The sequence below is a fragment of the Egretta garzetta genome, unplaced genomic scaffold, assembly GCF_000687185.1.
Source record: "Egretta garzetta isolate BGI_Z169 unplaced genomic scaffold, ASM68718v1 scaffold547, whole genome shotgun sequence".
NCBI lineage: Eukaryota > Metazoa > Chordata > Aves > Pelecaniformes > Ardeidae > Egretta > Egretta garzetta.
Genome location: NW_009260174.1, coordinates 343,054 through 355,925, shown reverse-complemented (window position 1 = coordinate 355,925; position 12,872 = coordinate 343,054). Strand labels below are relative to the sequence as shown.

At 39.5% G+C, this 12,872-nt stretch overlaps 1 protein-coding gene across 1 annotated transcript; it reads right to left on the bottom strand.

The window, feature by feature from the left end:
- Positions 1–1,016: 1,016 nt before the first annotated feature.
- Positions 1,017–8,578, bottom strand: LOC104128903 (collagenase 3-like). Its single transcript, XM_009641759.2, has 10 exons — positions 8,459–8,578; positions 8,117–8,358; positions 6,813–6,961; positions 6,595–6,720; positions 5,573–5,734; positions 4,849–4,966; positions 4,111–4,244; positions 3,627–3,786; positions 1,743–1,846; positions 1,017–1,117 (listed from the first exon to the last, which is right to left on the bottom strand). Exons 1-10 carry the CDS (start codon positions 8,576–8,578, stop codon positions 1,017–1,019), a joined length of 1,416 nt encoding a protein of 471 aa, XP_009640054.1.
- Between the last annotated feature and the right edge of the window lie 4,294 nt (positions 8,579–12,872).

Below are 12,872 nucleotides of genomic sequence, written 5' to 3'. Positions count from 1 at the left end.
ATCACAGTCCCACATCATTTGCATTGATTTAAAAACGAAACAAAACAAAACAAAACTGAAATCTTACATTGTACTGAAACAATTGCTATAGATATGAAAAAAGTGATCAACATGAAAATAGGTATTCTTTTGAATATTTTGATCTGATTGTTCAGGTTCTCTGCTGGCACAGCTAGGCATAACCTCTGTAAATGTCACTTGAACTACTTCAGTTTACACCAGCTGAAAACATGGGCTGTGTTACCATATGTAGCTTCATGCAAGGTTTCAACCTGCATGATTCTCTTGCTGCTACTTCTTTCTGGTTTCCCCAGTGTCATACAGTCTGATGATTTCTACAGGGAACATTATTCCCTTTTCTTGCTTTTCCCTCTGCTTTGGAATGACACCTCATTGCTTCTATACCTTCTGGTCATTCCAAAGATGAGAGGGCATCCATTTCCAGGGGGACGTTCCCATTCAAATGGGGACTCATTCAAACACTTTTGAGTTCTCTAACTTCAGGGTTGCAGTCCGGTGTTATCCAGCTCAGGGAGTCACCATGCAGTCCTGACTCATTCTTTACACATCTGAATTCGCAGTATGTTAACAGGTATTTCACAAAGAGCTGAAGGATTAGTTTAAAAATACGACACTCCTGGGTTTATCAGGTCTATTTCTTGGGACATGCTAGGACATCCTTGAAAGATGCTAGACATGCTCAGATATCTGGGAATTAATAGTGCTCATGATCACATAGGATGTATCCAGCATCTCACTTTAATACTAGATAAACTTTAAATGGTCTAATGCCCCTTGAAATGCTAATAATTTCCTTTCTTCTTTCTTATTAAGTTAATTCAGTCCCAGACTGACATACAGCTATATAGTTCCATATATACAGTATACATTTGGTGGTAGGTAGCCAGTGCTTATTCACAGAACCTTGCTGTCCTCTAATAAATCTATATGCCCATATAATTATTTCCACATACTGCAAGCTGCTCTGCAGCCTATTGCATGGCACTCATCTGTAATTAGCACCAAAATATAGAGTTAGTATGCAGGACACGGACAATTCGTTTGCTCCAGATGCTGTATTCAAACTGCAGTGGACCGTTGAAGAAGTAGAGATAACCTAAGGAAAAGTAAAGTTAAAATGAATTAACCCTGAGAAAACTGTGTTGTCATGTTAAAATAATCCTTCAAATAAAACCAATCCTGTTTGGTTTCATTTTTAATAACTCTTTTAAATGTGATATTTTAGTATGTAGAATGCTGAGCTAAATTTTCCAAGGTCTGCATTACATTTACCAGACCTGGATTCGTGTTTTAAAATAACTGATATTTTAATTTAGTGTTAAGCTCTGCATTTCATTACTATATAACATTTGCTTAGGAAAATAAAGGGTTTGCCTGTTAATGTGTAAGACTCTGACTTGGAAACACTCCTTGAAGAGTTGGGTAAGAATGGGCTCCATTTGAAGGAATGGATACTTTATAATGCTTCTATATTTAGCGTATCACTTTAGGTTCCCTAAGCAAGGAGACAGGTCTTTTTTGGCCCCTCAAATATATAAGTACACAGTTTACAAGAGCGCCTTGTCCAAAGGGCAATTTAGGTCAGAACCCTGATTCAGTCAAGAACAGAAGTGTTAATGTGAAAAAATCAAAAGTACAAATGATAGAACTTCCCACAGGGCATTAATCTCAAGTTTCAACAACAGCTAATTGTAATTAAGTTTCACTATCAGATTATATACCATTTCTTTCATAGACTGCATCCACTCTATCACCAATTCCTGTGAATTCTTCCTCTATCAGCCTGGGGTAGCCTGCTTCCATAACCTCCGCCTCTTCATCATAACTATATTAAAAACAAAAGAAAATAAAAATTCAGAGGATTTAAACAGCCTGGGAGTTTTGCCTGTGCCCTTTATGTGCTTTGAGGTTACCCACATCAGAAGTAGCCAGCAGCTTTTCAGTACCTTGGGCCGGTCACAAGTGGTGTTCACCATGGCTCAGTCTTGGGGCCAGTTCTGTTTAATATCTCTATCAATGATCTGGACGAGGGAATCAAGTGCACCCTTAGTAAGTTTGCAGACAATACCAAGTTGGGTGGGAGTGTTGACATGTTTGAGAATAGAAAGGTTCTACAGAGGGATCTAGAGAAGCTGGACCAATGTGCCAAGGCCAACTGTATGAGGTTCAACAAGGCCAAGCGCGAGGTCCTGCACTTGGGTCACAACAACCCCATGCAACGTTACAGGCTTGGGGAAGAGTGGCTGCAAAGATGCCCGGCAGAAAAGGACCTGGGGGTGTTGGTTGACAGCCAGCTGAATATGAGCCAGCAGTGTGCCCAGGTGGCCAAGAAAGCCAACAGCATCTTGGTGTGTAACAGAAACAGTGTGGCCAGCAAGACCAGGGAAGCGATCGCCCCTGTCTGCTCGGCACTGGTGAGGCCACACCTCGAATACTATGTTCAGTTTTGGGCCCCTCACTACAAGAAAGACATGGAGGTGCTGGAGCGTGTCCAAAGAAGAGCAACAGAAACAGTGAAGGGTCTGGAGCACAAGTCTGATGAGGAGAGGCTGAGGGAACTGGGGTTGTTCAGCCTGGAGAAAAGGAGGCTGAGGGCAGACCTCATTGCCCTCTACAGCTGCCTGAAAGGAGGTTGTAGTGGGGTGGGTGTCAGTCTCTTCTCCCAAGTAATGACCAATAGCCCAAGAGGAAACAGCCTCAAGTTGCACCAGGGGAGGTTTAGATTGGACATCAGGAAAAAAATTCTTCACAGAAAGGGTTGTCAAGCATTGGAACGGGCTGCCCAGGGAAGTGGTTGAGTCAGCATCCCTGGAGGTATTTAAAGGATGTGTAGATGTGGCAGTTAGGGACATGGTTTAGTGGTGGACTTGGCAGTGCTATGTTAATGGTTGGACTTGATGATCTTAAGGGGCTTTTCCAACCTAAATGATTCTGTCATTCCATGATTCTACCTTATGTCTAGTGCAATAGTGAAACTCAGAGCAATAACCAGGGCACTCTTCCACGAGTAGTACAAGCTGAGTAAACAGAAAACTAATGAACCTACATATTCAGAACTGATCTATAAAGTACATGTTATATAGAGATGGTTGTACCTGGATGTATTGCTGCTACAAGCCTACCCCAAGGCTGCTTGGCACAGAGATACAGGGAAGGGATGGTAACATCTTAATCATGCATCAAGCCTGGCTGTAAGCCCCACTCAGGGACAGCAAAACCCAGCCATCCTAGGGTGGGATAGATTTCTTAATCTCACAGCACTGGTACCATTTTGTGTCACACAAGCAACTCAGAGAGGCAAGATGGGAATTTTGCCTAGGAGACATGACCATATTAGAAACTCTTCTGGATTAGGGCACTTTATACTCCTTTCTTTTCCTTCATTCTTTCAGCTTTTAAAGGCTATGCCTATATGTTCATAAAAGTCTTGCATACACCTTTATGACATATCCTACACAGCTATAGCACCAATGAAAAGCACAGACTGGAAACATGTGAGCCACTGTCAAAAGCCTGGTTTGAAACAACCTGCTGATCTTTTGATACTTCTGGAAAAGTTATGACTAGGGACACCGAAAACAAGCACCAGTCTGTCTCCAGCTTACCTCCAGTACTTATTTCCAGTAAAAAAGAGAGTCTTGCCAGTGTCTTTAATGTGGACGGCTGCATCTATTCTTTTCATTTCTTTCGGAAACCCCATTTCATATATCTTTTTAGGAAAGTCTTCAACTATGTCATAGCCATTCAAAGCCCAGACTTTCTTTCCTGAAAATAAGAACAAAGTATGAATGTTTTGTAAAAGCTCAGCTTTGAGAGCAGAATAAAATATGGAAGCCATGATCCTTATTTTCATACAACTAACAGATTCTTAGGTCACATACTCAGCAGGTATTAAACTATTTATTCTAACTATGATCCTAGATGTCTGAGCTTAATTGTCCCTAAGTCACTGAAAATTGTATAGATTTGCATGGGGTGAAGCCAACAGTGTTTTTTGAGCAAGAAAGGTAGGGTGTTTACCTTTACATCACTTACTGAGCTTGACTAAATATGTATATATTTCTGCCAACAACAAAATTGAAAACTCACCCTTAAACATAAACACAAGATCCTTGATGGGGTTTTCATAAGCAGCATCTATTTTATTTGGAAGGTCTGGCCAAAAGGATTTAAGTAACACCAGTTCTGCCTCAACCATCTGAGGGTGCAGTCGCCAGAAAAACCTAGTTCAGAAAAAGAAAATATATCTTATGGTTTTTTGTCATACTACAGAATGGCAGTATCTTTGATGTGCTATGCTAAAAATTAGTTAATGGAGAATTATATTTCTTTCACAGCATAGAATTTCCAATACATAGAGCCCCTGGTAGACCTTTCTTTTCCTCATAGTCACCTGTCTGCAGACCATTTCTGTCACTCACACAGTGATCACCTCAAACAACAACAAACAAATCTTTTTTTCATTTAGAATAAGAGAAACACTGCTGCCCCATGTAAGGCTTCTGAATGTAGTACAACTTCATTCAAATAAATGTTAGTAGATCTGTGCATGTTGAAGAAAGCCCCATGGAATGAAAATTGTGTACAAATGGTGTTAGTCTTCAGCCATATCACCTTCACTTCATACTACTGGAAAGTCAAGTCTGCAATTGTATTATAAATCCTGCCTAAAAAGATATCTGATGTAGTTTCTTAGAGTCATCTATATTGGTTTGTGATTTTTTAAATTTATGTTTACTCAATTCTTTAGTAAAAAACTAAAATGGTGGGTTTGCTTGCTCAAATTTTATCCAGTACCCACTATCCATGATATGGCAGTCTCTTTACCTGTCCTTGAAGACCAGCATTTCTCCACGAAGTTCTGTTATTGCATCAAGTGATAAATCTGCATCACATTTCTCTGGTGTTTTGGGATGTTTTGGATTGGGATCTTTGTCTCCAGCACCTGGAATCATATAGTATGATCTAAGTTTGACAACATTCATTTCCTTTCTGTGGATCACGATCTTGAATAGGACATGGAAGAGTTCCCAAAGAGCACGACGAAGACGAGCATAATGGGCAAACTATTTGTACTGAGGAAAATCTGTTCTCTCTTTCTCTCCTTTGGCCAAATACATTCATGAACTTTGTAGTTCAGCTGTGCTGCAAAAATGTTAAATGAACTTGCTTTCTTCATCCCAATTTTTGAAGGTCCACCAAGGTTTTATTTTTTCTATGATGAAACATGGATATTTCTGTTTCTCCCTTTAGACTTCTCTTTGAGGCAGGTAAAAAAGTATAAGGACTCTGCTCCCCACCCACCACCACCAAAGGAGGCAGCACAGTGACCAACTGTACTCTGCAGTATTACTTCCTTTTTTTTTTCCCCCCTCAGAACTACTAAATCTAAGCATCTTCTTTTCCTGAAGTTTGTTTGCCAAGAATCCAGTGAATTGGTCTTAATCAGTCATAACTGTTGCTATTGAACATCTGTAGCTCTTTAGTAACTGTGCACTACATCATGTTATAATGACACAGGAAACATATATTGTATATTATACAGACTTACCATAGAGCTCTTGGATCCCTTGCACATCATCATCAGGAAGCACAAAACCAGTTTTTCCAGTGTATGTGTAAATTGGAAACATAAGAGCTCCAGGGTCTCTAGAGTGTTCAAGTCCCAGTGAATGACCAAATTCATGGGCAGCAACAAGAAACAAGTTATACCCTATAAAAAAACACAGTGAAAGTAAATATATAGCTCCTTGTATTACCAAAGTGGACTTGGACTAATCAACTAACCTTAGCATCGTGCTTTAACGTATGGGACAATGAAGGAGACAACTGGATTAATGGAAAAATGACGTATAATTGCTCATCTTTTTCAAACTACCAGGGGGTTTGTTTTAATAAGGGTCTAATCGATTGAGTATCTCATAGCTGGTGTTCAACCTAAATCTTATTTGACAATGTTGTTCTGTAGGCAGATTTAGATTTCTTGAAATTTCTTAGCAACACTGGAAGGCTCTGGGGTAAAGTCTTAGTCCTAGTCAAATCAAGAACATTTTTGTGAGGTAGAGGGTCCATATTGTTTTCAATATTGCAGCAATTAGCTTTAATGCCAGGAGGGTGAAATAACACAGTGCTGAAAAAAAATAGTGTTTTGTTCTATTTGTTCTACATTGTTCTTCATCCTGAATAGGAAAAGTGAAGAATTTTCAAATTAGATCCAAGTAGCTGATTTGGAGTTCAGTTAAGTATATGTTTTCTACAATCTTCAGTAAGGTAATTCCCAGAAGTCTGTGGTCAGAAATAGCTGTCCTCAAGCTCAGTGAAATGCCAAGCTGACAAAATACTTGTTCGTGGCATTTTTTTAATCACTGCACTCACGAGGTGTGTATCTTAAAATTTATGGTAGGTATATGTTATACTTCCATTTATGACTGGAGATTAAACCCAGCTTCCTATGTGTAAACTACAAACATAATGACTAATGAACAGTAAACAGGCAAAGCAAACTGTTTACAGATATCAGGATGAAATTGTCCATCTACCAACATTTCAAATAATTTCCAGAATTTCTGTTACCTCTAGAATCATCTGACCAAGTTTCATCATCATCAAAATGGGCATCTCCACCGTAGTCTGGACCGGGGGGGAAGGCATGAGCTAGTAATCCAGAGGGTCCATCGAAGGGGTAAAAGTCACCATGTTCTGTAAAACAACATTTGAAACAATGAAATCAATTATCCCATTTTATTGGCAGCAATATAACTATAATATAAAAATAATTGGTTCTGTGATACCTTTAGTGCCAAAGGAGATCATGATATCAGCTATACCACTTCGTATTCTGGTGAAGTTCAGCGGTGTCACATCAGACCAAACTTTGAACGCTTTTTTGAAAGCTCTGTCTACTTCAGCACGTCTCAGATCTGAAGTGTAATTCATAATTCTGTCAAACAGATTAATATCTCCAGTTAAATTGTGTGAATTGAAGAAAGTGTGTAATACACTTTTATCTGACTGTACACCTCGTTAACATTTTTTGCTTTTTTCCTGCCTATGTTTTTATCTAAAAACAAAGAGCTCGGCAGCTGCATACAGTATTAAAAAAAATTTAAAATAACAACTTCTATTTTTATTTAAATTATTCAGACATCTGAAATGATCCAACAGCTTTCTGTAAGTGGCTTTATATGCACCAGAAGATATAGAAAATTACAGACATATTCTGTATTAAGTTAAATGATATCAGTAACTTCAAACTTTTTGGATGCCATATAAAATGATCCTTACTTTGTGGAGGAGGAAATCATGATGCAAAGAGCTTTTTATAGGCTAGAATCATCCAAATTAAAGTAAGATTTATCACCAGATACTGAACCGATAGAGTTCAGTGATACCGTATTTGGAATCTGCTAAAGAAACTCAGGTTACAGCTGGTGAAAACCCCCTGTTGATGGCCTTGCAGTATTAAGGGAGAAGGAGCTACTCTGTGACCTTTCTGCACCGTAGCTTCCCAAGGTCAACCTTCTGAGGTCATGGTGCGGGTATTTGTCTGACCAAGCATAGGTATCTACATCTGGATTGTGAAATGGGAGAGGGACAAGGATCAGTCCCTGCTCTCACAGCCACATTAACACAGATGGGTTTGCATCTACACTGCTTTATCCAGGACAAGGACCTTTGTGAAGCAGACACTAAACTAGGTTCAAAGCAGAGCTAAAGGAGTTACCTAGAGATTAAACGCTATGAGGATCAGTGGTGAGGTGCATGATCTTAGTCCCTACACCTCTTTCATTCAGCCCCATGGATACACCCAGTGTCTACATGGGGGCCACATGAGGAGTTAATAACTTACACCACACCAGCTTTCCTCCATGACACAGTGCAATGGAAAAAAATCGTATTTACTTCCTTGGGCTGTAAGGTGGGCTTGGGAGACCTTTCTGAAAGGGGCTGTAAGGATTTTAAACTGCAACACGAATTTTGTTAAACTTAAATGCATTCTTCTCCCATCGACCTCATAATCTGAGCAACCTATTGGGACAAGGTGCCTGGAAGGAAGGTAATAACAGTAATAACACTCAAAATGCCATGCATTTACCTGTATGTCAAATTAGTTTTTGACCATTTGAGTTTTCTAGGGAAAAAGTTATATTCCCCCACATCTGGGACACCGCATCTTGGTTTCTGCATCAGCTCATATGTTTCTTCATCTAATTTGCCTGTCACCTCCAAGCCAAAAAAGGCTTGCATTTCTCGAAGTTTGGATGCCACTGTGTTGGCACTCTTCCTCATTACGCCAGCAGGATTTGGACGGAGGTCATAGTGAGTCCTGAGATAGCGCTAAGAAAGGGAAAAGAAGTAATAAGCCTAGTGTCCAAACAGTTGTAACTACACAACTTACTATGTATACAACATGCAAATGAAATATTTTATACTATACCTCTGCAAATTGAAGGTCTTTCTCTGTGAATTCATGGCTATCTTCAAGGGGAATAGGGATTGTCAGGCAAAATGACAAACCCAATAAGAAAAAGAAGATGGATGAAAGTCTTGATTGCATCGTGTTGGATTTCTGAAGTCTGAAGCCCTGGTGCTTTAGAGAGCAGTTACCTTTACTTTTATAGTCCCAACCCAGTGAGTCACCACTTAGGGACAAGTTAGAGCTTCCTTGTCGCTGAAAGTAAACATGCTTAGGCAGCCACTTTTTCTCCTCTCCCCAACACTGTGGTTTAGGCATCTGTTGTCCCACTGAGGGCTCTGAAACTGTATCCTCATATAAACGCGGTCTCTGAATATTGACATAGGTTGTGGGGAGAAATGGGCAGAAGCAAACCGCACTTTATGATTATTTTGCATCAACTTACACTGGCAGTAACTGGCAATAACTTTGCAATAACTCACTCTTCTGTGCTAGAAAAATTGCCTTTCTACTATTTGGTAGACAACAAAAATATATAACAAGCTTCATGATCTTTTAAATAGTTCTGAAACTTTTCAGTAGTTACAGTAGTTCAACAGCAATTTTTAACAGTTGGAATAGATCGTACACACTTCAATTGTTAATAAATGTTGCCTTGGGTGATAAGAAATAACATGATAGAGTATACAGTACGATATTACCTTTCCTTGTTTCTGTAAAAAAAAAAATCTCTAAGGCATTATGACAAATTTTACTTCAGAGATTCTTAAAGTGACTTCCTATCTATCTTTCAGAATAATTCACTGCTCAAGATGTACCTAAAACCAGAAATGCTAAATATCAGGAAACAGTTTTGAATATTTTTTTGTAGTAGTAGTAGTAGTAAAGCAGGCCATGTAAAGTAACTAGTTCATACAATCTGTCTTCCTTAAAGTACATTAATTTAATTTACTTTATGAGGGGAGCACAGCCATAGATCAATGAGACAACTACTACTCTGAGAGAGGCAATCTACCAGCTGCAGGTAGGCAATGACTCTGTGTGTCTAGAATGACAGAAATATGTGATGTTGACTTATGAGGTGGATAATAGGATAAATCTGGCGTTATGACAGACATGGGCATTATTATACTTCAAAGCTTCAAGATTATTTCTGTCTCCTCTGGGTCACCCCAATCTCAGCTGCTGCTAAGATTTGTATCATATCACGTGCCCACAAGCATGGGGCCAAGGGGAGGTGCTGAATCTACCTTCTTCTTTCATGGAGGCTGGTCCTGTACAGAAAACCTCAGGCAGCTTTCTGGTAGACACTGGCACACACTTTCTGGAATACGCTACCTTGCCATGGATGTTGCCTTCTTGACAAAACAGGAAAAGGACAAAAATCAGTGAAGCTGAATGTGTAAAAGCTCAGTTTGTTACTCCAACGATACTAGGTTTCTATCTTATGATGACAAACAGCAAAAGCAAATAAATATGAGAGGAATTTGTTATGTGGGTTATTTCTACCTCACTGCCCATCTCAGCCAGTGCTAAATATCCTTAGTTAGGGATAGACAACATCTGCTCAGACAGTTTGTGTGTCTTCCTTTACATTGTCCATCACCAGTGCTGAGACTGTTTTATTCAGCAATGGTGTCATAAAGACTGTTAATTATCCCACCTTCTTAAGAAGTGCTCTCCCTTGAAGTGCTTCAGGACACTGAATCCATATGGCTGAAGTTCTCACTGTGCTGCACTCCTTCCTAACGAAGACTGCCAGATTATGCATATGTCTTGCTTCTTTCCTTCCAGCATATCTGTATTGATACTTGCAGCATTGCTTTCATTAATGTTGAAGTATTCTGTTATGTGGTAAACAGAGTTTACAGTGAATTTTTCTTGCTTTGTCTGGAGTTTAGGAACAGTGGTGCTGCCTTGTGGTTTTCATGGCTGTAAGGAATGCTTTCTTGAGACCATGAAGCTGTGAGTGTCACTGCTTTGCAGAACAGTACGAGGCATGTCTCAGAAATCTGTGAGTAAAATGAATAGCTCAAAACTCCACCGGTAACATTCCTGTGAATTCCAAATTCTCTGAAATTAGCTTCCTTGTACCTAAGGGAGAACAATTTTGTACCATCATTTGTATATCACTGCCCTTTGCCAAACTTAACTAAAAGGTTTTTTTATTCTGTGTCAGGCACTTAATCCACTTCTCCTTCCCAGCTCTGGTGTTGGAATCTTTGCTTCTGAAAAAGGAGAAATTAATTTCCTAACCAACTGTTACTGCAAGAACATGATCAGTCCATCACACTTTATAAGAGAATGATCCCAATTATTCCTAAGTGGTTTCAGGGTTGCCTTAATAAATATAGTTTAGCTAACTGGTAATTAAAGGTAAGGCCAAGTAATCAGAAACAATATTTGAATTATATAAATGTAGAACAGAAAAGAATTATTTAGTTAGGCACAGGAGTAAAATTAAAGAATTAGGTGTTAGCCTATTGAACGATCCTCCACGGAGGTGTGGAGCCCTGCTCTTCAAAACACTTAAGCTGCAGTAGTCAAAGCAGTAGTAAGCAGTATTGTCTTGCATGAAGAGAATGACAGATTAGGTAGGGAAGAATGATTTTTCTCTGTCTAATCTCTATGATTTTTTTTACACAGATGCTCTGAAATCCTTTGAGGTTCACAATGAAAACTCTTTCAAAAACTTTGCCTTCGGTACCCTTTACAGAGCTGTCCTGAGGTATTTCCAAGGAATATTTGAAAAATTGGGCATTGTAATTATAGCAAAAAACTAAACCACACAACTTTTCTGAAAGCAACTTCTCTTATTAGATTTGTCTAAGAGGAGATGCATAAAACTGTGTCTTTCACTAGTATAAATGAACAAGGGAAAAGAGAGTCCGCTGTTCTGAACAACTGAGTAGAAAAATGTACAAAGAGCAAAAAGGCAGGGAGTCTGTAACTCCTTTGTCCCAGGGAGTAAATCAAAATGCTAAACCAGAAATTGATTTCTGAAAGGCTGTGTGTAATGAGCCACCTGAGAGGACTACGGCTGAATCGTGTTTTCTGCACATTCAGTTGCTCCCTTTGGGAGCTCTGGCCATGTAAATATACACGATCCAATATGTTTTCTTACACATTTTATTGCTATTTATATTACACCAGTGGCTAGAAGCCTATATTGAGGCATGGATTTTTATGTCCTCTACACAAACTGAAGGAACACTGGTGAAGGACTGTGCAAACAAGCACATAAAAGGGCCAATGAAAATGAGCGCTATGCCCCATTTTTCCGAAACATCATCGCAGATGTAGCATGTGGGGGTTTTTTAAGGGGAGACAAAAAGCCTTGACAGAGCGGGGAACTAAGTACAGACCTCTGAAGTTGCTGTGTATTACCTTAATACACTGACTCTTTAAAAGCTCAAGACAGTTTTAAAAGTTGGCAATGATAAATGACAACTTCAAAGCCTACCGGTGTTGGGCAATGTAAGATATAAAATCTATGGCTCAAGCTCAAGTGATGCCACTGTCTGAGTTGAAAAAAAAAAATAAAAAAAGGAGTTAAAAGCTGTGAAGAGACATGTAAATACAGGTAAAAGCAATCAGCAGTGGTTCAAAGACCTTGTGCTGACCCCAGTGCAAACAAGCAAGCATGGAAAGTTATATTTTAAAAGCATTGAAACCCACAAAACTGCTGAATAGTAAGATTTCAACAAGCACTGCAAAATTTCTGCAGTTCTGGCATCTTGTGGGTGTGGGTAAAGTTAGCTGGACTGATGGAAATTTTCACAGGCACAGCAGAGACGGGAAGAATCATGCTGGTTCCACCCCCCCCACGCTTTTTTTGGATAAAGAGGGATGGGAGATGCAGTGAAAAGAAATGAAGTGCCTTAAAGTAGTGTTTAGGTACTAATTATTTGGAAATGAGAATCGTGCCAACCATATAGTTTCAGCATACTTTTTGCTACCACAAATAATTGAAAGGTGTCGTGTTTTGATTTACAGTCTGTGTTTGGTGCCCAAAATAGCACTGTGTAGTGAAGGCAGCAAATGCTCTGTGACCCTGAAAAGAGCAGACACTTCACTTAAGACAAATAAACAGATGTCAATGGGTCCATTTGTTAATGTTTCTCACCACAAGTAGTATTTCAAGTGGAAAGTCTCCAGTGCCTAGGGCTGCACCATCACATTTAGATCAGCTTCCTCTGGGAAGAAGGACGGTATTCTGAGGCCCATTGTACAGCTGGGTAAATGGAGTCCCAGAGCAGTTAAAAACACACACTCCGGCTCTGCCTCTCCAGGTGGATCTCCACCTGTGGGACCTGTTACAAGAAGGGGTCAAACACAACTGAGAATGGTTTCCACAAGCAGCTCTTCAGCTGTGATGGCAAGGGATGTTACACCAATCTGAGTCCTTTTTATATTAAACAGCAGCATTTCTCTG

Bases quoted from the DNA above. Each gene is read 5' to 3' on its own strand.
- LOC104128903 (XM_009641759.2), bottom strand. From the start codon at position 8,578: ATGCAATCAAGACTTTCATCCATCTTCTTTTTCTTATTGGGTTTGTCA. The intron at 4,245-4,848 runs GTAAAGAGACTG...TTTCTGAACTAG, and splicing joins ATGCTGGTCTTCAAGGACAG to GTTTTTCTGGCGACTGCACC. The intron at 1,118-1,742 runs GTATATAATCTG...ACTTTTCCTTAG, and splicing joins TGCAGTCTATGAAAGAAATG to GTTATCTCTACTTCTTCAAC.